The sequence below is a fragment of the Planococcus citri genome, chromosome 4 (assembly GCF_950023065.1).
Source record: "Planococcus citri chromosome 4, ihPlaCitr1.1, whole genome shotgun sequence".
Classification (NCBI taxonomy): Eukaryota; Metazoa; Arthropoda; class Insecta; order Hemiptera; family Pseudococcidae; genus Planococcus; species Planococcus citri.
In genome coordinates this window covers 52,501,216-52,525,403 of record NC_088680.1, presented here as the reverse complement: position 1 = coordinate 52,525,403, position 24,188 = coordinate 52,501,216, and the positions used below count along the sequence as shown (strand labels likewise).

At 34.7% G+C, this 24,188-nt stretch overlaps 1 protein-coding gene across 3 annotated transcripts in view; it reads left to right on the top strand.

Annotated features, from left to right (window-relative positions):
- The first annotated feature begins 281 nt into the window (after positions 1-281).
- LOC135842639 (fatty acyl-CoA reductase wat-like) overlaps positions 282-24,188 on the top strand; it is a 39,509-nt gene continuing 15,602 nt past the window's right edge. The window contains exons 1-5 of one of the 3 annotated variants that reach the window (XM_065360190.1): positions 282-512; positions 10,279-10,448; positions 10,806-10,899; positions 11,239-11,487; positions 18,217-18,362. In XM_065360190.1, the coding sequence (XP_065216262.1) occupies positions 10,279-10,448; positions 10,806-10,899; positions 11,239-11,487; positions 18,217-18,362 (659 nt within the window). In that variant the 5' untranslated portion in view covers positions 282-512. Of the gene's footprint in view, positions 513-6,403; positions 6,556-6,581; positions 7,001-10,278; positions 10,449-10,805; positions 10,900-11,238; positions 11,488-18,216; positions 18,363-24,188 lie in introns of those variants that run through there. The other 2 variants (XM_065360189.1, XM_065360188.1) reach the window with 2 other exon arrangements.

Genomic DNA, 24,188 nt, shown 5'->3' with positions numbered 1-24,188 from the left:
TAATGATAATATACCTAACTTACCTTATTCCTACCTTCGTTAGAATCAATTAAAGTTTTAATTCAACGAGAGGAAGTTGTTGTGGTCTAATAAGACCCGAGTATTGATATCAAAACTCACCATGAACAGCAAACAAAAGAGTAATCAAATCGTTAAGAAATAAAATCACTTTGTTTGGTTACAAGTTGTTGAAGAACTTGAACAGTAAAATAATCCAAGTATCTAAGTATGATTATTTGTTTCTAAAATTTTCTTAAATGCATACTTACATCGTTAGTAAGTAAACTGCTAACAATAAAACACATCGATTTTTCCTAACATACTCGTAGGTACCTAACAATTTGGTGCAAGTTTCTGTTTCAGGTAATACAGTATAGTATTTCAAAAAGGTACCAACTGGTGTAAAAATTAATCCTACAAATTCCATATACCTACACTCGTATTCTCTCGTTGAGCAAATAAACGCAAAAAAAAGGAAGAAAATAAATCACTGCGGTAACCTTATTTAAAAAGTAAGTCTATTATAATGATCGTGTAATATGGAAATGGTTTTTTATCACGACATAATTTTTATTTATCTATCGAATTGAAAAAAGTTACGAAAAAATTTCTGTGTTGAAAAAAAAAAAAGATCATTCGCAACGAAGTTATAATAAGTAATGCTATGATTTATGAAGAAGAATTTATTACACGATGCGGTATTTTTTTGCTTACAAATTTCCCATCGTGAGCATTGATATTTCATATTTAACAACATTCATCATAAACAGCGAAAGAAAAATATACGAAGATAGTTTTCAAAAGGTTGCCATACTTACTTATGTAAGTATACCAGTAAAAAGGATGAAAATCAATCTCTCTTGATAGGAAAAAAAAAGTCCACCGTACTCGGTTGGTTTAATTAGAAAATGAATGTTACTGTTTGTCGAAAAGTTTTACTCGCAGATTCTGATTCCATTACTTGATAAGTTAGCAGAGGTTGTCGGATCATAAATCAGCAAAGAACTTTACCAGCAGTTTAATTGCTAATGTAATGAAGTTGTATGACGAGACCGCGAGTAATTCCCCAGAAGCTAAACTTATTACGACATTTTCAAACCTCAATCAACAGATAAGCGTGATAAGTGCGAAAGATATGGATACCAAGGAACCGAATTTCCATCTATTTTTTTCCATCTGTAAGATTTTATTTTTTACGCCAAAAAATACGACGAATTTAAATTCTTTATTTTTACTGGCTTGTGTTTTTCCATTGAATTAGGCCACACGTGAGGCAGATGCGGCCTTTGCTACATATTTTTGCATGAATTTACGGTTAATGTTTTATAAAATCTGAAAATCCAAACGGTTCGGAGAATTTTTTTCATTACAGCGAGCACGAAACGAATATACGCGGGTAGAAAGTTTCTTAACAAAAACTAGGGTACCTAAATGACAACCACTACACTGGGCTGAAAAAAAAAGTAAAATGTTGCAAACATTTTGTACAGTCACGATAGTTGGGAAAAATTATTCATAAAGAAGGTAATATTGCGCTTTGCTACGAAAACTTTTTATTACGTTTGCTTAAATTGTCATATTTTTAAAATCAATAAAATATACTAAATTTAATTCGTGAAAATTTTACTCGTATATTTTTTTTCTTCTTGTTTAATGGAATTCTATTTTTATACTGGATTTTTTTTTTCATATTTAAATGAAGAAAAAAAAATCAAAAAAGTTGATAAGGAAATTTAATAGAAAAAAAATAATGAAACGTTCGAGGTTCGGATTTATATGAAATCCTACGGTGGAAAAAAATGCAACCAAAATTACATCGCTGTGTCACGTAATGAAACCCTGTTATCACGAAGGAACGACATAAATTTCGCGTGCTATTATCCCAGGTAGCCTATTCTCACGAGAGCAACGTGGAAATTTACGCGAACGTTTGCTGCAATAATTGTAATAAATTGAAATATTTTCAAAGTGAAATACACGTTGGCTGTGAAATTGATTTTAAAATGGTCTGAGTTGAAACAATTTTCAATTTATTATAGCATATTAGCGTAGGAGTGTTTTTTTTTTTTTTTATTGCGTAGTTTAGCTGGACTTCTAGGAATCACCATAATCAACCATTTTTATAGGGAAACGTGGAAAAATGTTGTTTTTGTATTTTCTAAACGCATGGCTCGATATGATGAAAATCCTAAAATTTGGGTTTCGGCCAAGGCTGGAGCAGAACCAAAAACCACAGAAAAAAAACAAATTTTGCTCCGGACTGGCCTTTTCTCCCCTTCGACCAAATCATCCCACATTGTGCTTTTCATATCTCACAGCTTCAATTATTTTTCTTAAAATTACTTACGTATTTCTGAATAATAATTGATTCTTTTTTCCATACGTACCATCAATTTTCATCCATTGCAAATTGAAAAAATATTCACAATCATCTTTTTCACTGATTCCTTCAATAAAAAATAACTAACACTACTGTAAATTCAATTCAAAAAAATAATCTTATGCACATCTCGAGAACTGAGTGGGTTTAACACAGAAAACAGCCGAAATATGAGACACTGGTGTTCCCATCAAACTGCAAAAAACATAGTCGGCGTAAAATCTAGAATTTAAATAAGAGAGAAACGAAATTTCCATGCACATGCATGAGCAAAACAAAATCAAAACTGTGATTTTCTATTCCGCAAGAGTGAAACCAAAGTGCTGAACAAATTAATTTCAGATTTAAAAGCTTGACCCAAAATTTTGCTCCACAACACTGATTTTCCTTAGAACCAGAAACGAAACTAAGGGGTCTGGGGAGGGGGTGGACATCTCCCCTCCAAGCTGTCAAATCTAGAAAAAGTCGGCAAATTTTCAACATTTTTAGTCCTAATAAAGAGATTTATTTGCTGACTTTTTTGGAACTTGAAATGACTTATTTTTAAAATTTTTTGTTCCTGAATTTCCGCACCTGGAAAATAATATCTAAAAATGTCAAATACATAATTATAATCAAAAAATTGACTTCTTATAAGATAATAATAATTTAGGTATGTACCTATTGAATTATAAATTTTCGAAAACTTCAACCCTCGATTCGCTCAGTTCTGTTGGATTTTCTTTTTCGAAATAAAACTTTCTAAAAAATCTGTTATCCAATATCAAAAAAATGTTTAAATCCAAAAATAAACTCCTCACATGGAAAAAATTTTTTTTTACCTCTCAAAATATGAAATTTTGAAAGCTTTTGCCCTCTTTTCGTTCTGGCCTCAGGTACCTATTGCTTTTTTCAGAACTGAAATTCCTAAAAAAAAATCATTCATATCCTGAAATTTTTTAGAAAAAATCAACCTCTTCCCATGAAAGAACATTGTGTTTTTTCTTATCAAAATGAGAATTTTCACACGCTTTTGCTCTCGCTGTTTTTTTACAAAATGAAAAAATTCCAAGTTTTAGTGAGGCTTTTGAATAAAAACGAAATATTTTTTATAAGGGCCGAATTCATAGACGTTACTTAAGGGACACTTGGCTAAGTGGTGAATTTTGATGCAATTTTTCTCACGAACGAATAAAAATTTTATATTTTTAAAATGATAAATCAACACTTCGGAGTCCAATCTATCAATTTATTCAGAAATAAAATTTCAAAAATTCAATCACGCCTGGAAAAATTGCTTCAAAATTCACCACTTAGCCAAGTGTCCCTTAAGTAACGTCTATGAATATGGCCCTAAGTCATAATGGGCTATGAATATTACCTAATTACGTAATTACGTACCTTCATCCATTTATGTATTACATCAGTTGGAAAAATTGTCGTGTCATCATTCATTTCACATGAAAAAACTCACCTTTTTATTTGGCAAAATTAGTATTTTTTTCTTGTATCAGTCGGAAAATTGTTGGTTGACACCCCCCCCCCCCCCGGAGAATGCTTTGTTTCCTACAACGCCAAACATCTTGGGGGGTGCAGACAGTTTGACAGGGAGGCTTGGATAAACTTACATGCCTACACGGAAAAAAAAAGTATGGATAATTTTTACTATTTCATACAGTAACCGGATCCCATTCAAAAATATTGTGATTTTTACTATGAGAATAGTAAATTTTACTTTGAGAGTAATAAACTTTCACTTTGAGAGTAATAAACTTTTACCTAATTCTAGATAAAAGGTAGTTTCTGGCTGAGTAAAAATCACTATTATTTTTGAATGGGATCCGGTTACTATACTGAAATGGTAATTTTTATTAATTTTTTTTCCGTGTATAGGGATGCAGCGAAAAACTATTTCAAGAGAAGTGTATAAATCTCAAACTTCCCAACTGACTCATATTTTTTCTCAGCTATATGAGGGCTGATTTGAAGACCTGTGGTGATCAAAATCTTCGTTACATGAGGATTTTGGATCATTTGCTCTCGTTCCAGCTTAATTCCGTTCAAATCGGAGCCTATCAATTCATGTGGGTTTCTTTTTGATTTTTCTCAATTTTTTTGCCTTCAATCAAAATGAACCTAATTTAATTTTATTCTTCATAGGTAATTACATGGAATTTAGAAGAAGTTGAAATTTTCTCCGAGTAATTTTTTTCATGATAAAAGAATTTTTTGAATTGGAAGGAGGGAGTTGAAAGCTTCATTTTGGCTCACAGTTTTTCTTCTCTTTTAAAACTCTGATGATATCACAATAAGTAAAACTACATTCCACATGTACATATCATACTCACTCACATAAATTATTATTACTGACTTTATGAACTCATTTTATGAATTTCAGAACGACACGTTTTTCAACATAGTAAAATTTTTCGACTCGAGGATACAATTTCACAGCTTAATAAAATCTAATCATTTAAATGTTCAAAGTTCGCTAAGATACGAAAGATGATGAAGTGATTGCAAAATGCTACGAAACACACGTTTTAAAACTTTTCGTAATGTCTTGTTACAATCTTAGAATAGGCTACGCGAAGCAATTTGATAAAATTGCCAAAATCGACTCCGGGGTAGTTGGTAAGTAAAGGAAAATTTCAGAAATTTAAGCCATAAAAGTCTTCGGAATATTTTTCCAACTCGGCTAACTAAATGTAACCTTGTACTTTTAAAAGTTGTTTGAGAGCTTTAATATAGGTCATGTGCGAATTGCGCCTATTTTGCATGCCCGAGGTGCTATTTAACTTCCAATATTAAACGACAGATATTTTAACCCCTTCAATATTGTAATTCGTAGTTATATAGGCATATAGGCAAATAGGCAACTGGATAGATAACAAAATTTGTCGTAAATATCGAGTGTGACACATGATATATACCTAGACCGACTACGTTACAATGTGAATTTATGAAGACGTCTTTAATACTTTATTATCAATTTTAATATTAGGTAGGATTTCTATTTTGAATGAAATTTGAAATAGTTTTGGATGCAGAAATATTTTGTGCACAAATTAATGGAATTAGTCTCTATTTTTCTCCTCCTCCTCCTTTTAAGATGGATCCACTCTCCCCCTTTAAAGTAAAAACACTCGTGTTACCTTTCTATGGGTCTTGGAAAAAATAATTTCAAATCATATTTTGTTCCTTATCACGTTCTTCACAATTTTTCTCCTTATGAAAACTTCATCTGAGATCATCCTTATCCCTCGAATTTGGGAAATTCACCTCAAAAAGTCATCAAGAACGTGTTTGAAAACAAAACAAAACACAAAAAAAAAGTTTGAAAAATCCGATGAAATTTGTTCCTCTTAAGAACCGTTCGAAAAGAAAATTCTTTCGAGAAAGATTCACTGGGCATTTATACATCCCCCCCCCCAATTCTACAAAACGAAATGTTCAAGCAATAATTTTGCTTCATTAACTAATGAACAATTTCAATTAACATGAAAATTCGAGTCGACACAACGTTTACTTATCCCTCAAAGGAGCCAAAAAAAAATCTCACTCATAAAAAAATCACATCTACACAATATTACATCACACTAAGTACACATAATGAATTTTCCCGTTCAAAGGTTCACAGCTACACCAAAGTACATAAAACACAGAAACAGCGAAACAAAACGCTTTCAGCAAAACACCATCTAACAAACAAACAAAAACTGCATCTCGTCTGCATCTAAACATTGCACCCGAGAACGACGAAAACAAATCAATAACCTCAACCTTAATGAACATCCGCGTTATTCGGCTTTATCGTATAACGGCGAAGAATTTGAATTCACAATGTTATCGCTATATGAAATCGCAAGTACCTAATTCATGCAATGGTCACAAATTGGCGAAAATTCGCCCAACTCGTATTTTTCCGTATACAGCTCGACCACGTTCTCGTATAAGACAGTATAATGAACGGAAGAGCATGATAGGCATGCATTGAACTCGACAACCATTTTATTCATTCCAAAGGCGATACATAATTCATTAAACAATCTACAGGTCAAAAGATTAGTGATGTTTCGTGAATAAGAAAGAAAAATTAATAATGCATTGCTCATTCTAACGTTTTACTCTGTAACGTTTTAATGTTTTCAATTAAACAATTCTGCCCTCCAGATTTATAATATAGAAAAAAAAAGGTGAGTTAATTTTACTTTAAAGCTTCGCATTTTAAAATGTTTAAGTACCTATTGCGATACATGTTTTAACCATTATACAATCTTAATGAGATTTTCGCCGAAATGAGATTTAGTAGAGAAAAAAATCGATTCGCGAAGTGAAAGAAAACTCGACATCGTAGGTGTATATAGTTACATTGTTTGAAACAGTGACGTGATTTTAAAAGCTTTACGTAATGCTGAAAAGTTACATTTTCAACTGAAATTAAACGTGAATGTTTATAGTTTTACTTACGTAATTTCTCGATTCGATTGTGAAAAATGAATTTACCTAAATCGAACGTCTTTCATTATTTTTCAATTCGTTTTATTATTTAGAAAGTGATAGATTAAAAATCAATAACGTAATAACGTTTCCTTCAAAATACCAGAATACAATTTGAAGCCTTTCAAAGCGGAATTACTCGTACGTACCTACTTTTTAAAATTTTTTTATCGAGTAAAAATTACGTAACTTCTCAATTTCTGGAAAAAATTACTTACATTTTTTAGCCGAGTGTTTTTAAAACAACACATCTCGAAATTTACAATAAAATTGTGGGAAAGGTTCTATACAATTGTTCGAAATCGATAAAAAAAAATACAACGTTGTAATTATAGACCTAGGTAAAGACTTTCCATACAGTTTCAATTATTCTCATTCATACTCGTAGGTACCTACTCAGTACTCGTACACAGTAAAATCGTTTCAATTCTTCCTCCACTCCAACTCTTTTACAGCTCAATTCCAATAATTTGAAAACTTATATTTTACAACATCAATTTTATAGTTCAAACATTTCAAGCCCTCCCACCTCCTCCCCCTCATCCCACCAAAAAATCAAAGTTGAAAATTTCCCAATTTTTTAAATAAAAATATATAAAAAGAATCAGTGTAGGATTTTCGATTCAAGTAATCAAAAAATTCATAGAAGGAATCACCTTTCAAGATTCTGGAGAACTTTAACATTATTAATAAGTAGATATGTACCTAATTTTAGAAAAACGATGAATCATTCTGTTTGAAGGAATGAATCGAACAATGTTCATCTAATGGAAAAAGGAATAAAAAATAAAAAATTTGGTCCCAAAATAATCCATTTTTCAACAATTTTATGAAATTTTCAACCATTAAAAGTACCTATGTTCTATTATTTGAAAAAAAAAAGAAAACGGCATTGGATATTTTATTTTTATGAAAGGCAAGAGCATATCAGAATACATGTTTGAACTGCATTTTTTTACTTTTGGTGATTTCTTAAAAACCAAATCTGGGTCAAAAATGCGAGAAAATCAAAATTTTATCAAATTATGCCCTAAAAAATCTGAAATTTGTTGACAGATAGGTAGATACCCTATTTTAAACCTCCCAAATTGATTAAAAACGGTTTTGAACAGTTTTGAGTAATTCTGGAGCCTCCAGCAGGTTTTGAAATTTTCACAAAATTATACTCAAAGGAGTTGGAAAACTAAAATTTACTTCATAAGTATTTACTTGACTTTCAGCATGTTGAGTCGCTTGGAGGGAAGTGGTTTAAAGTCATTCTGGAGCCTTCAGTCATATTTTGGAAATTTCAGATTTTCAAAAAGTATTATAGAAACTGCTCAGTTGAATTTTATAAAAAAGATTGCTCCTCATTAGTGACCCACCTGAAAAATAGAGGTTCACTTGGAATTTTCAAAATACTGCTGGAAGCTTCAGAATGGCTTAAAATCAAGTCAAATCGATTCGAAATGTCAAAATTAGAATACTGAAAGTAAAATTTTAGCTTTCGAACTTTATTGGATGAATTTTAGTGGAAATTTCAACGTTAAAAAAATCTGCTAGAGGCTCCATAAATGCTCAAAAAGGTTCTAAACTGTTTTCAATTAATTAGAGGAGTCAAAAATAGAAAAAATACTTACCAAATTTCAACTCTCTAGATCAGTTAGGTAAAATGTTGTGTTTCGCATTTTTATAACCATTTCATTTTCAAAAATTCGCCAAAAATCGAGAAGTGCTCCTTAGCAGCTGAAATTTTGACTTTTGATAAAGATTTTTAATGCTTTTTTGACTTAGTTTTGTTTGGTTTGAAAATTTTTTCGCCAGTTGGGATATTTCTCTTGTTGGATTTTTTCAAATATCTACCTACCATTAAAATAATCTATCAAAAATAATGATTATATCACGCTCCTAATTTCTCAGGATTTCCAGGCAATGAATGCCCGAAGCGAATTCCCCTCTCATCATTCATGCCATATTTTTGGTTTTAAAAAAATGATAATTTTTAGCCCAAAAATTAAGTTTTTTTCTCCAGCCTTCTTATGAGATCCAAAAATTAAACGTGCTGATAAAAATGGTAAAAAACTTCGTTCTGCAAATATCTAAATTAAAAAAAAAATGCATTGGAAGTAGGTAAATTCTCAGTATGAATTTCAATGTAAGATTTGAAGACAAACAAAAAAAGTCCCATCACAAAATTGCTAATCTTCAAAATTGACATAGTTTTCTTGGTCATTCCATGTCAACTCAACCAACAATTTTGAGTCATGTCTTTCGATTTCGCTCAAATTTTTTTTACAATATATACTCACCCAGTAAGTAAGAACCCTGCAATTAGTTTGGTTCCAGCCCCCTCAGGGGGCGGGTGGGGGCTGGGGGGCTTCCATTATTTTCACATTGTCTCGAGGTACTCAACTTCAGCAGCCCATTCCTCCAAAACTACGATACTTTGATCAAAACTAATTTCACAGCTCGAAAGAACATAGCATTTGGAACTTTTTAAGCATTTTGAAATTGTCAAAAGGTAAAAGTTGAACTTTCAAATTGAAAGTTCAAATTTCAAAATGGCGCTGTAAGTGGGAGCTACCATTTAAAATTTTGAAAAAATTTCCATAGATGTATCTTTTGATGCTTTTTCGAAATATTTAAGTTTCAAGATGGGATCTCTCAATGGAGGGGAGCAACTCCACCCCCAATTTTGGGTGAAACTTTCGAAAGAAAATCTGGGGCATGTGATATATTGAATTCTACGTTTTTGGTGACGCTGAACACAAATATGACGTCAGATTTTTGATAAAAGCCCATCCACGGCCCCCAGCACCTCCCCAAAGGGGGTAAAAGTTCAAAAAAGTTTTTTGTTCGTGTGACACATGAAATAGTATGTTTTTGGTGACGCTGAACACGAATATGACGTCAGATTTTTGATTGGACCCGTCCCCGGCCCCAACACCTCCCTAAGGGGAGTGACGCCCCCTCCCCAAAAAATGGTTACATTTGTGTGACACATGAAATAATATGTTTTCGATATCGCTGAACACGAATATAGCCATAGTTTTTTGAATCGACTTCACCCATGGCCCCCAGAACCTCCCTCAATTGGTAAAAGTCCAAAAAAATTGTTGGGGGTCCTTGGAGGGGGTCCGTGGAGGGGGTCCAATCAAAAGTCTGACGTCATATTCGTGTTCAGCGTCACCAAAAACATATAGTTGGATTGGTGGTAGGGGAGGAGTATCAAGGATTCAAGATTAAAACAAAGAGCAATTTACAAGACTCGTATTATAACAATTTTGATCGTAGTATTTCAGGAAAATTCTTCGACACTGAAAATATTTTTAATGCTTATTTTATTCGTTATAAATTAAATACCTTGTAGATACATAATACATATAAGTATAATCTATGCCTACAAGCTATTACAATCAATGTAAATTTTACGAATCCAGATGGATGTATTCGATAAACGAGACGACAGCTACGACGAATTAATTGTCGACACGGTGGTGGAAAAATTCTGCGGCAAGACAGAAATACAAAATTTCTACACCGATAAGACTATTTTAATCACCGGAGGTTCGGGATTTCTCGGCTTACTATTGATTGAAAAATTACTTCGGTAAGTAACACATTAGATGACTATAAATATTAATGAGCATTCTTGTAACACATTGAAATGAACATAAACACCGTTCGACGTTCTACGAGTAATACATCGCACCGTAAACGTAGGTACCTAACCGTTATAAAATGATAAATGATGGAATTTTACAACCAAATGAACGGTACCTTCTTACGTAAGTATTCATTTGTACGGTGTTTTCCATTTTGATTATTTCAATAACTACATAGGTACCTACTACCTACAACACAATCAGTGATGCTTTTTAATACGGTGATCAAAAATTCAACGAGCACCGAAAAATTACACCGTTTATAATGGCACGATATTTCAACTCAGTTTCCTTTTCTCTAGATCGTGTTCCGATTTGAAAAAAGTAATTTTGATTGTACGAGAAAAAAGAGGAAAATCCGTTCGAACGAGGATAAAGGAAATATTCAACGATGAGGTAAGCCCATAGTAGTAAAAAAAAAGTGCGTTAATTTATTCGAAAATTTAGTAAAGTAGGTACTGCGTGATTTCCAAATATACTCCCCGAGACACTGTTGTAATATTAAAATGAACAATACGTATTTCCGTTCAATCGACATGTACCTATACCTATAGGTAGGTAAGGGCTAATTCGAGTATGTAAACTTTTCATCAAGCCTTCTACTGCACGAGTAGCCTGTTTTCCATGTGTTCGATTCGAATACCTATAGTCGATATAATAAATAATTCATTAGCTCGGTTAAAAACACCGCTATAAACAAGATGAGAATTTCAAAGTACGTTGAACGTGTTCTAGATATTCGAGAAAATGAAAATACAAAATCCTAATTACTGGAAAAAGGTACAAATTATAACGGGATGCTGCGAAGCGCCGATGATGGGTATGGGCGAAGACCAAGTAAAAAAGCTCCAATCTGAAGTAAACATCGTCTTTCATTCAGCTGCCACTGTTCGATTCGACGAACATATTCGCAATGCGTACGAAACCAACGTCAGCGGTACGAAATATCTGTTGGAAATTGCCAAAGGAATGAGAAATCTCAAGGTAATTTAACACACAAGTTTTAATGAAACCCTGCAGCATCATCCTCGTCATATAAAATCGTACGTTTAAAGATATAGGTACTGTACTATTTTTTTACAACCGGTGAACTTCTCGCGAGTGAGTATATTTTTTTAAAACGAAATTTAGAAAAATATTTTCTCGTCCTAATTGGAACCTTTTTTCTCTCTCTCTCTCTCTTCAGTCGAAAAATAACGAACGAGAGTAATCACGTGTCAGGTTTTTATTATTTTCATTGTAGAATATCTGCGCGGATTGCGGATTACTCGTATATATCGACATATTTAACAATGTGTCAATTTTATGTTAATTTTTTGTCATATGCTAGATACGATATAAGTCTACAATAATGTAATACGTCGCTTGCGCTACGATTACTACACTCAGGAGCAAGGTTAGAAAAACATAATTTGTCGACCTTATTTTCATGTTCCGCGTAAATGTTGGCAATGGCGACGTGTTATTTTTTTCGTCTGCCATTTTGCCATATTGTTACACTACCCATTGAAAAGACTTGGGTTTGATTACATTTCCGAAAGCTCGCTTAACCGTTCTCTAGGCACCGAATTCAATCGACCTAGATATGATTTCTGTAGTTGTGATAGGTAAGGAAAACTACGCGAAGCTGGGACGTCTGGATAATCATGTAATTGACCTAAAAAGCTCGATGGTTTTTAGCTCCCTTCCTTTTATCAAAGAAAAGTTGAGCTGTAATACCTCAATGTACAAAAATAAAATAACATTTCTTTTCAGCAAAAATTCGAATTTTTTGAATCAAAGGCCATTTCATTTTAGAAATTATGGATATATTTGATATTTTAGGTAGGTAGGTAATGCAGATTCAATTTAAGCACCCCATAAGCTCTAATGAAGAGGGAAAAAAAGATGAGAAAGATTTCTGAAAATACTTAATTGTTTTTACAAAAAAATCTACATTTCATCATTTAGGTATTATGAGGTGAAACATCTTTGATTTTTACATTTTCATTCACTCCAAAAACTGAGGAGTGAACTTTGAAAAAAAAAAATACAAAATGTTGCTTAATTTTAATTAAGTAGGTTGGTATAAAGCTTCTGCTATTTAAAGCATTAAGCCGACTGAAATAATTTAAAAATTAAAATGAGAATTGAGAGGCAATTTCTAAAAATTTGGAGCAGTTGGATCAACTTTTTATCATCTTGACAAAAGTGATAGTTCTATACTCAGAGTATTTTTGTGAGTTGTTCTTCTTTGGTATTGGTACAAAAATTACTGCTTTGAAGTCCTTAGGCAGCATACCTTCATCCTATATTTCATTTATAATCTTCAGCAGCTCCTTTTTGTACTCTGGTGTTAAATGTTTGATCAAGTCTACTGGTATGAGATCTTCCCCCACTGCTTTGTGGTTTCAGGCTGTCTTCACCGCATTTCTCAGCTCCCACATTTCAATTTGTGGTGCCTCCTCTGTGGATGAAACTTCCATTTGAGCCGGACATGTGTCATCTCCATACAGTTCTTGTATGTAACTGATCCAGACCTCTTCTGTTTCTTGATTGTTAACACAATACTTTCCATCTTTTCTTCGCATGTACTTATGCTATTCCGAGCTCGGTGGCATATTGGGTTGAGCCACTGCTTTCTGAACAAGAGGTCGTGGGTTGAAATTCTGCTAGAGATGCAGGCGTTAACGTGTAAGGTATACATTGTAGTGCATTTAACATCTATTACACGTTACGCTCAGAGCACCAGAACAGCAGAGGCAACAGAAAGCTGTAACTGGTTGAGCAACTATATGTAGCGGTGATTAGTGATTACGTAACTCAGGGTTGTAAAAGCCTGGCTATTGATGTATCAGCAACTTTGTAGATAGCGTAGAAAGCAATGGGAAACTACCTACTATGTGAAAGCTCAAAACAACATCGATTCCCTAGAATAATCGCAGTGGCAATAGGCATTTGCCTCACCCTGTTAGGGTACCACAACAATGCGATTTCCAATGTCCTGTAAAAGGACAAGGAACCACGATGACGATGCTATTCTACTTCTCCTTTTCTTGTGGGCAGCAGTGCTGTGAGAACGCGGAAGTGCTCGTTGCCGTTCCCGTTCTTTGTTCTCACTATAAAGAACGCTGTTCTTTGTTCCTTATTGTTCGCAAATGCAACACCTCGATCCTGTTCCTAGTTCTTCTGCTCCATAAGCAGAAGCGTTCCCGTTCCCGTTCCCGTTCTCGTTCTCAAAAAAATTTCCAGAATTCACGTTCCTGTGTTCCCGTTCCCGTTCTCAATAGTGTTCTGTGGTACAAGCCAAGCAATTTTTGGTGGAAATTTTTTCATTTTCTTCAATTGTACCAAAAAACAACTGAAAGTTTGTGGAAAAAGCTTATTTTTCCCTATTTTTCAGAATTTTGGGAGGTAATTAGAGGACCCTGAAAGAACATCTGAGAACGCCAAATTAGCACTTCGTTCCCGTTCCCGTTCCGTTCTCGCAATTTTATTGTCCCCGTTCTTGAGTAAGAACGTTCTTCAAGAAGATTTGTGGGTTAGTCCGTTCGTTCTTTGAAGGAAATTTAAAAAGTAGCGTTCTTTAGGCGTTCCCGTTCCCGTTTTCGTTCGTTCTCACAGCACTGGTGGGCAGCCATCATCTGCTTCACTTTGGTATGTATTTCTCTAGAATTGTGCCTTTTCTCCAGTTCTTCTATTTCTCGACACTTCTCCTCATACCATTCATTTTTGGCCATTCTGCACATTCCCATGATCTCATTATTTAGTGCTGTGTGTGTATTCACTACTTGGTCTGTTTGCTTTTCTTCATTCTTCCATCAAATCCAGTATCTCTTGAGTCATCTATGGTTTGTGTTTTCTTTTTTCTTTGAGTGGAATAGAATTTTCTGCTGCTGTTTTAATCTTTTGCCAGGGCTTGAGAACCAGATAGATATCACTCTCAGTTTTGGTTTCGGTTTTATGTTTCTTGAAAAAGTAAAGGTTTTGGTTTAGGTTTTTAAAATAGTATCTCTCTCGTTCTGGTTTTGCTTAAAGGTTTTGATTTCAAAGGAATCGGTTTCAGTTTCGGTTTTGGTTTTGGTTTTTTCCTTTTTTCTGCATTGTTTAAAGGGAAAAAGGCCAAGAAAGTGATCACTTTTTCAAATACTTTGTGTATGTGACTAGAAAGCGGCACTTTGGCAGTGCCAAATTTGTCAACTTTTTTAGTTTTCAGGCCTTTTTACCTTTAGCATCAGTTTTTGCTTTATTTTTACCAAAAATGCAGTATTAATTAGGCTAATTACCAGAAAAATTCCAAAACCAAAACCAATTCAGTTTTCAATCAGTTACGCTCTCGATTTCAGTTTTGAATTTGAGAAAATAACGCTCCTGGTTTCGGTTTTGGTTTCAGTTGGGGGAAAACAATGCTCCTGGTTTCGGTTTTGGTTTCATTTTTGAACAATTTTAATCGGTTTTTGGGGGTTTTGGTTTTGGTTTGCAAGCCCTGCCTCTTTTGCTTCCATTCTTGCCACTTTTCGTCTATAGGTACCTTGTTCTTCTTCCAACTTGTCTTCCTTTTGTTTTTCCAGTCCATCTTGGAATTTCTTTTGCATGTGCTTTGATTTGATTTTTCCAATGTCAAGTTGTTGATATTGTTCTTTGCTCTTCTTGGTGATTTGGCATAGCATAGAAAACAACTGAAATTGCACTGAAGAATGTCTAGATCCAATCTAATCTGATCATCAAATATTAGGATCCAAATAATTCCGGATTTGATCAGCTCCAATCAGATCCGACCATTTTCTGATGGGATAACATCAAAATTTTGCAAAAATGGTAAAAAATTGTGCGCAAACTTTTTAAAAACATTTAAAACTCTAGGTATATTATTTTTACAACAAAAAAGCTGAATTTTTTATGGTAATGAGCTAATGATGAAAAATTAATAGAACATTGAATAGGCAGGTATACGAAAATTTCATAAATAAATTCCACCATTTTCAATGATTTTTTTTTGTATTAGTCTCGTTACATTCATCTACCACCCCCTCTCTTCCTCTGAAGAAAATCAATTAAGCTGTACTGTTGAGGAATCTTAAGCTCTACAATCTAGTTTTTTTTACAATTTTCTGTAGAACCCTTGGTTTCTCAAATATTGATTTTGTGTGATGGATAATTAAAAAAAGATAGAAACAATTTAAAAAATTTCCTTCAGAAGCGATCCACTTATGCCAAGCTTTTGTAACTTCAGCTGATTGAGCAAATTTCACAAACAAAACTCTTGAAAATGAATCACAGACCACAGATTTGAAATTTGGTGCTTTCATAAGTAATTTTGTTTGCTTTCATTTTTTTCGCAGATCCCTTATTTGTCTCGCAAAAAATCGATTTTTGGAAATTAAAAATTCTAAATTCCATGTACAATTATTAATCATTGATTAAATTTATCTAAAAATGAACGAGAAAGGGGAGGGGTGTCGCAGAAATAAGAATAATACTTTAAGCACTTTTCATTTTCTTTCCAGAAAAATCTTTAAATAAATAAATTACAAGTTATTAAACTGAAAAATTGAACCAATGTTTTTTTTAAAAGAATGTGCCTCAAATTAAACTATCGAACAAAACCCCAATCCAAATACTACGTCATAAGAAATCGATCGGAAACTCGTTTTTGTGTGAAACTGCATTAACGAGGCTCCACGGTTTTGATTTTTATTACAAAAATACCTTTTGATTATAACCTATTGGGAGCATTTTTTTTCCATCTTCGCCTCGTTAAGCACTATGTGAGCAATTTTGACATGCGTTCTGTTTCTGTAACGTTAAGCTATACCTAGACCTACTCGTATACAGTAGCAAACGGAAAATAAATTCAATCCGTGTCGCACGCAGGTACGAGAATTTTCTTGCTTTGTCGTTCAAATGTAATTATTGAACGTTTAAGAACACGAGTCACGCTTTCTTTTATGTCATTTGGCCGTCGTAAATGCGCCATCACGTCATTAAAAGGTTGTATATTTGATGCGTTCGCTGATTAAGTTTACAGTCGCAAGTTTTCCCCAGATCATGGGCCATACGATAGTAGGTAGGTATTTTGCCTTTGGATAGAGATGTTTGGTGCATAGTTTCCAAACTACCGAAATGAAGTATTTTTGCGGCGTTGTGTAGTCTTTGTAATGGATTTTTAGAGCTAGAATCTACCTACACGTATTAGTATAGGACGAGCTTGCGTTAGAAAATTGGACGAGTAGCCTATTAAAGCCAATGTTGGAGATGTTCCAAAATTCCAAACATAAGTTGGCGAAATTTTTAATTTGATTAATTTAAGGGTTTGAAATTTTATGGGTGCAAAGAGTCGATGACCTGGGAGACTGAATAAATTAAACAGATTAGGTAGTCCAAGTACCAGGACAGTATCACTTAAATAGGTAGCAAATCGATCAAAGAACCTGCACATTGCTGTGAAGTGGCTCAATAAGCCTTCTTGGACCCTCTGTTAGATTCATAGATTTTTAAGCCCTAATGAAATTCAGCACCAAAAAATTTAGGCCAACTTTGAAATCAAAATAAAAAATAAAAACAGACTTAGGCTTGGAAATATCTGAAACCGTAGACAGGAAGAAAATAAACCGCAACAATGCTTCCACCAGTCGATATAAAGAACCGTTGACTTTTTTCTAAAACAATGAATCGTATCCTCATCGCGAATAGACAATAGAACACGTAACTGTATTTTTACAACGTCATCGCTGAAATAAAAAGACCTTCAATAATTTTGAATTCCTATGTCCTCGATTACGTCTTCGATCGAGAAAACGACGCTATTTTGTTCTATTTCATTCGAATAAGTATAAAAAAATGATAAAGATTTGAAAACTGCGCAAACTTTTCCTATTAAAAATGAACACATTTATCTTAAAAAGCGTCATAGGTACTGGTATAGGTCATAAATTTTCTACGCTCGCAGAGAGGATGTTTTTTTGAAGGTTATAAATTCTCGATGATTTGAAATTCAATGTCGAAATAACTCATTAGGTACTGAAAAACAAAATTGTAAATATTGTTTTCACGTAGTTCGAATTCGAGTCGAATGCGGTACCAGCTTCGCGGAGTTTTATTTTCTCGTTACGAACTTTCAGCTGTTAAATTACATATCTCCGAATGACAGCCCCATATTGCTCGTATATAGACAAATCTGGCATATTAGTGTCATTGCCATTTATACGTACGTACGTACTACGTACGTATAGTTAGGTACAATGTAGAATTAGTTTGGTTAGCTGAATCGATTGTAATTTCATTCGATATCGCGATTATGGTAATTAATAAACAAGCGTCATGGTACGAGTTGACGACATTTCGGTTTCGGTGAAATTTGACGCATACAAATCTGGGTACCTATCTACCTATCTGATGTAGGTAGGTACCTTAATTTTTACTATATTAATGTTTAATTGCAGGCCTAATTACCCTCTCCTTAAATTTTCCTCCTACAATAACCCTTTAAAATTAAAGTGAAAGCTATTAAATGCGAATATTTTTAGCCACTAGGACACTTTCGATGAGAAAAATTGAAATTCCAATGTTTTCTATTACAATGAGCAAATCGAAGGCCGCGTAAATTTTTGCATAAAAACGGAACAGCGAAAGTATAAAAACATTCGACACGCTTGAATTTTTTCGTCCTTGAAGAACTGAAGAACTTTTTCTTTCAATTTGGAATAACTGTTTGATATTTGATCTTGTTCGTAGGCGTTTGTTTATGTATCGACGGCGTACGCTCAATCTCATTTACCGCATATTGAAGAGAAAATCTACCCCGGAGCGTTAACTGATGAAGAAATGTCGATTTTATTGAAAGGACTGGATGATAAGACGCTGGGATGCCTGACACCGATGTAATTTTTTTTATTTTCTTTATCTTCGCGAAGATTTTCCTTCTGGGAAATGACGATATGCTTGATGAATTTTTACGAAAACTAAATTTTAAGTAGCTTGTTGCTGAAGAGGTGTGATTGCAGATTGAACGATCATCTAAACGTGTTGATTTTTCTCCTTAGGAAGTATTTTTTCTAAAAACCATGCGAGGAGAAAAATTTGACAGAAATTCAGTAGTATACATATGTCCCACAGCCTGTTAAGTGGGGCAAAAAGATTAGTTTTCGCATAATTAACTTTAGGGTGTAAGATGAGGCAATATTTACTGAGTCTGCAATTTCATATGTAGAGTCTGCGGTTTTTTTTTTTTAAATAAAAGTTGGTAAATTTAAATTTTAGAAGAGAAAATGCAATCGTCATTTTTTGAAAATAAAATAAAAACTCCCCTATTTTTGGTTTTTTGAAAACAAAATGCAAACTTGATTTTAAAAAAATCGTAGAGTCTATATTCATATTTGAAGGGTAAAAAATGAGAAACTGTGGTGGTTTGGGAGGTCTTTACTTTGAGGGAGACCTCCGCAAGACCAGCGTGCATATAATAAGCCCAGGGAACCTAAACTTGCCCGATATCCTTGCGAAAGATATCAAATTGCATTGATGTTGAGACACCTCATAAATGATCATAAGACCGCTAAATGTTCGTAATGTTTTATTCACTTCTCTGGTATAACACACGCGAAGATTTATAATAAAACACACTACACATTATTGAATAAAATACACTTGTAGTATCGACTACAAGCGGAAGCTCTGAACTTGCTACCTTACGCTAGCACCAGTGAAAATATACCTAACGAACTTTCAAAGCTCGAAGCTCGGAGTGGCGCATCTCGAACTACTTCGATAGAGTGCACTACTCGTAAGCAGTGCTGCCACTCCGACAGGAACACAACTTCCCTCTAGGTGGAAGCTGCGGGCGCATCCCCTACCGGTACATATGCCCCGCTTCCATTGAACAGCGTGGACATCGGAGATGCTGGTACATTGAAGCCAAAAATTGGCCAATCGGACAACGGACGGTAGGGCCCCTCTGCCCCGCTTCTATGAACCCGCAGCTTCCAAGATGTTGAATAGCTAGGTTCTTCGGCATCCATCCATGACTTCCAACAAGTCGAATTTTCAATTTTTTTTTTTTTAAACATCTCTGCTGTTTTTTCACGGCACTAGCGACTTAAAATTACCTTAGATGCAAACAATTTGTCATATAAATATTAAAACAGGTTACATCTTAGTCGCTAAAGTGCTACAAAATTCACAAACACAAAATATTTACATAAAAAGCAGAGAAATGTACAAATTCAAAATAGATAAAAAATGAATCAAAATCTACAATTGTGCAAAAAACACGCGCTGAGCTGCGTATCAACTGGTTCGATGTAAGGCCAAAACTGCGCCAAAAGCTTTGCCAACACGAGATCGATGAACTCTTCTGCTGGAGCAATTAACAGGTACTTTTTTAATTAATTACGCGTTCCGAATCGTATTTCTTGATGTTGAACTAAACAGGGACTTTCTTCTCTTTCTACAGCAACTTTCCCGGATTCAATCAGCATCGAAATAAGCTCACTGGAGCCAAACGGGGATGACTGTTTTCACCAAGGGCAAACGATCCAAAGTTCATTGGTAATTCCAATTGATCAGAGATGCCGGAAAAATACTCCGATGACCGGAAAAGCATCAGAGAAATTACAGGTACGTTAAATCTTGGTTACGATTCATTTTATTTTCTCTAACATGTTGGCGATATTTTTCAACCTCTCTGTTATCAGCCAGCTGACATTTTTCCAAATTGGAAGTTTTCGGAGCTGGAACCGGAATCCTTTTTTATCATCTCTGCTGCAGTAAGTACCCCGTTTTTTCATCTCTATTTTCGCGTACCAAATGATCTTGTTAGCTTTAGATCGTGTCGCGTTCGTTTTCTCTCGTGTTGTGTTGCGTTGATTCCGTGTTATCGTCACGGACAGCTAGCCGCTCGTCGCTATCCCCACACACAGCTGGGAACGTTTGTCTATGTACACTGACAGCTGGCCGGTTGCAAATTTTCCAAGTTCAAAAATTGCGATTTTCTCTCATTTTTTCGCAATTGAAAACCTTCTTGCGCCTTTCTCGACCTGTGATCGAACCTGGATTTTGAACATCTCTATTTTTTGTGAAAAATTACTCGTTCAAAATTCCCCAACACATGCTCACACGATTTTTCAACTTCTCTTGGAAAGAAAAAAATTTACAATTATTTACAAAAAATTCTAAACCTATGTGAACTAATAGTTACGATTAGTCAAAATAAATTAAAATAAAACTAGTCATAAATTAAACAAGACTAAATTTTATCCGAAGTGCAACTTTGAAAAAAAGAAAAAAAAATTCTAATAACAAAATGAATAACAACGCTTAAATTAGCACTAATTCCCAAACTATCGCGAAAAATACACAGTACTACTTAATCTGAGCACATCAAATCAACGAATGAAAGCTCTAATGCTACAGTTGTGTATCGGAAATTCCATAACAATAGATGAGTTTTTCAAAATGGCGATTTTAAAGATAAACTTTCACATAGCTAAAATTATCTTACTTTTAATCTCATCAAAAATGTTGCACTCGGAGATGAAAGTATATTAACGCTACATGTATGCTAAAAGTAGTTGGCCATGAACGTAACAAAAGCTCATTTCTCACTTAGTTTGGCCTTGGATTGATATTTCGTGAAAGCTTTCACAAAATATGCACGTTCGAAACTTTCCAACATCTCTAAGTGAATAAAATTCAAGGTCTTTTTTCGCTTCTTTTTGTTACGAGGATTATCATGGCCGTCCGGTGCATTTTTATCTCGCAAGTTCGAGCTTTCAGCGTTGGTAGGTACCTGCTTCGTTCTCGAACGCGTTTCATATCTCTCCCGCGCCGCTTCCCTCTTCTCTTTGTACTCCTCTTCGTCCGGAAACGTTTGTTTGAGACAATCTTCGAGCTTTTTCTCTAGGAGGGGGGGGAGCTTTTTTCGTAATCTCTTTTTTATCTGGCGGAACTCTGCATCGTGTTTTGTAACATCTCTTTTAGGTCTCTCTGCTTCGCAATTTTGGCGAATTTTTTCCAGGGTTTTTTCAGGCTGCTTTCGCGAACCTCTTGGTAAATATTCCGGATCTCTGGGGTCATCGACCTCCTCCTCATCAGTATTTTCTTCTTCCATTTCAGCATTTTGACTTGTGGTTTTTTTCTTCGAAAAATCTCTGATTTTTTCCACCAAATCTCTGTTGTCGAATTTTGATCTCTGCTTTAGGTCATTTTTGAGCTCTTCCAACTGGTTTTTATTGAGGTATGACGTCATTTGGCGAGTGTTAACAATCTGCTCGTCGGTAGGGTCAGCTACATTTTTGACCATGTAACAATTGCTACCTACATGCTGTTCAACTGTATATGGACCATAGCGTTTTTGAAATAGCTTTTTTGAAAGTCCTTTTTCATATGATGACAGACGATGAGAAGTTAACATGACCAATTCACCATTTTCGAAAATGGTAGGGGGCCCATGTAATTTATTGAAAGCGACCTCATTATTTATTCTCTGCTGCATTCTTTTTTCACGAATGAAATTCACTAAAGCCTGCTGCTGGGTCATATTTTCAATATTCTCATCAACCACTTCTTGGGTATATACAGCCTTTCTGGCCAATTTGTCAGCTACGAAATTATTATGATCGTATTTTCTCGCCCTTACATGTCTCAACTCGAACTCCTTGAATTTTTTAGAGAGTTCAATGACCTGCTGGAATGCTGCTTTGTGATGAACTGGTTTTTTGTTGGTGTTTTTCCAGTTATTTTCTACCCATCTCTTTGAATTGTGATTTACTGCAGTGACCAAGTAGTTGGAATCCGAAAATACTTTGAGCTTCTCTATCTGGTTATTTAGGGCAATTTCCATCGCTTTTATCAGTGCAATGATTTCTGCCAAATTATTCGAATTTTTATATTCTGGGTGCACAACTCTTTCCGAAACATTGAAGTCTCCACTAGGTGTCCAACTGATTCCGATACCCGCTATTGCTTCATCTGTACCATTTTGGGAACAGGCTCCGTCTACAGCTACCCAGATAAATCCTTTCTTGTCAACAATGAGCTTTTTTGGGTCCATTTTGAGTTTTAGAGCTTCTTCTGATGTTATTGATGGAACATTATTGGCACGTTGCTCTTCTCGTAATTTACTCAATTCGAATTTGGCATTTATTCCAGTATTAGGCACTGGCAATTCTTGAGCCAAGTTATCAGGAATTCCCCAAACTTCATTTGGCTTTACTCCGAATTCTGTAGGTGTGTTATTTATTTCATTTTCCACCTGTTTGGCATATTTATGCCAGCCATGGTGTGTATAATCGAAGTCCTCAGCTGATTGGTTGATTTTTACTCTCAGCCTGTCGCCAATTATTCTCATTGTTCTTTCCACTAAGCTCGATTGTGGATTGTACTTGGTGGTGTGGCCTATTTTTACACCATAGGATTTGAGCAAATCATTCCAGGTATCACTCACAAACTGAGTGCCATTATCAGTGATTACTTTGCGCACCTTGTGCCCCAGTTTCTTTACCTCTTCGAGTATCTCTTTCATCGCTTTTGAGACCTCTTCTTTAGTAGCCACAATCAGGGTTTTGAGCCACACTTTGGCAGTGAATACACACTTTACTACTAGCATGTATTTTGGGTCCTTGGCTTTGTTGGCGATCTGGCCAATTAAATCAGCTGACAAGACATCTGCTATGCCATAAGACTCAATTTGAGTAAGGAACTAAATACCAGGTATGGAAATACGCCATCTTTGGATATGGAAAAAAATTTTCAAGGACTAAATTTATAAATAATACCACCAATTTACGTTATTTTTTTACTTCATATTCATTTTAATACACAAAATAAACATTTTCCCACCATTTTTTTGATTCAATTTCATTATAAGACTGAAATGAAAAAATCACATCACCGTCAAAACTACGAAATCTATAACCAAAAATGGCGTTATTTCCATACCTGGTATTTAGTTCCTTAAATTTGAGCATACTCTAGCTTCTTTTTCTGCCCAAAATTCTTATTGTGCTTGCAATCGAGGCATTCGCTTGTGACCAATTTGGCAGATTTTGGCACATTTGGCGAATAATACATGCGTCGAAATATCGAGTCAATTTTGGCAGCTCCCACATGACCATATTCTTCATGTAAGTACATTATGGTATCTTTGTACAATTCATCAGGCATGCATGGCACTTTAGATCCATCTTCTCTGATTCGATACAGTATTTTGACACCTTCTTCTTCTTCCAAAATGACATATTTTTTCTCGAGCTGTTTCTTCGCTTTTCTCTGCTTGGAAGTCATGTCAATCTCGTCTGCTTGAAGTCTCCGAATGACTTTTGACCAATTTTCATCTCTGTTTTGGTACAAGTCCAGCCTCTTAAGACAATCAATCAACTGCTCTTTAACCAAATCTTTGTAAACAACGCCAAGTGGCACCATATGAGTCCAATTCGTGCTGTATAAGGTCAATTCAGGTGCCTGTCTATCCCACCATTTTCCAACTCTTTTTGGCAGGTCATAGACAAGATTGTGACAGTTAAAATGCGTTATCCACGCCGCTGCTTTGCGATGTATTTGAGCCAATGTGTTAAATCGGTGCACAACTGACATTATGTCCTTTCTGACATGCACCGTATATCCATGAAGCCACATTTCAAGTTTTTTTAATGCATTCGCGAGTGAGTACATCTCTTTCTCTATTATTGTGTACTTCTTTTGGTGCTCTTTAA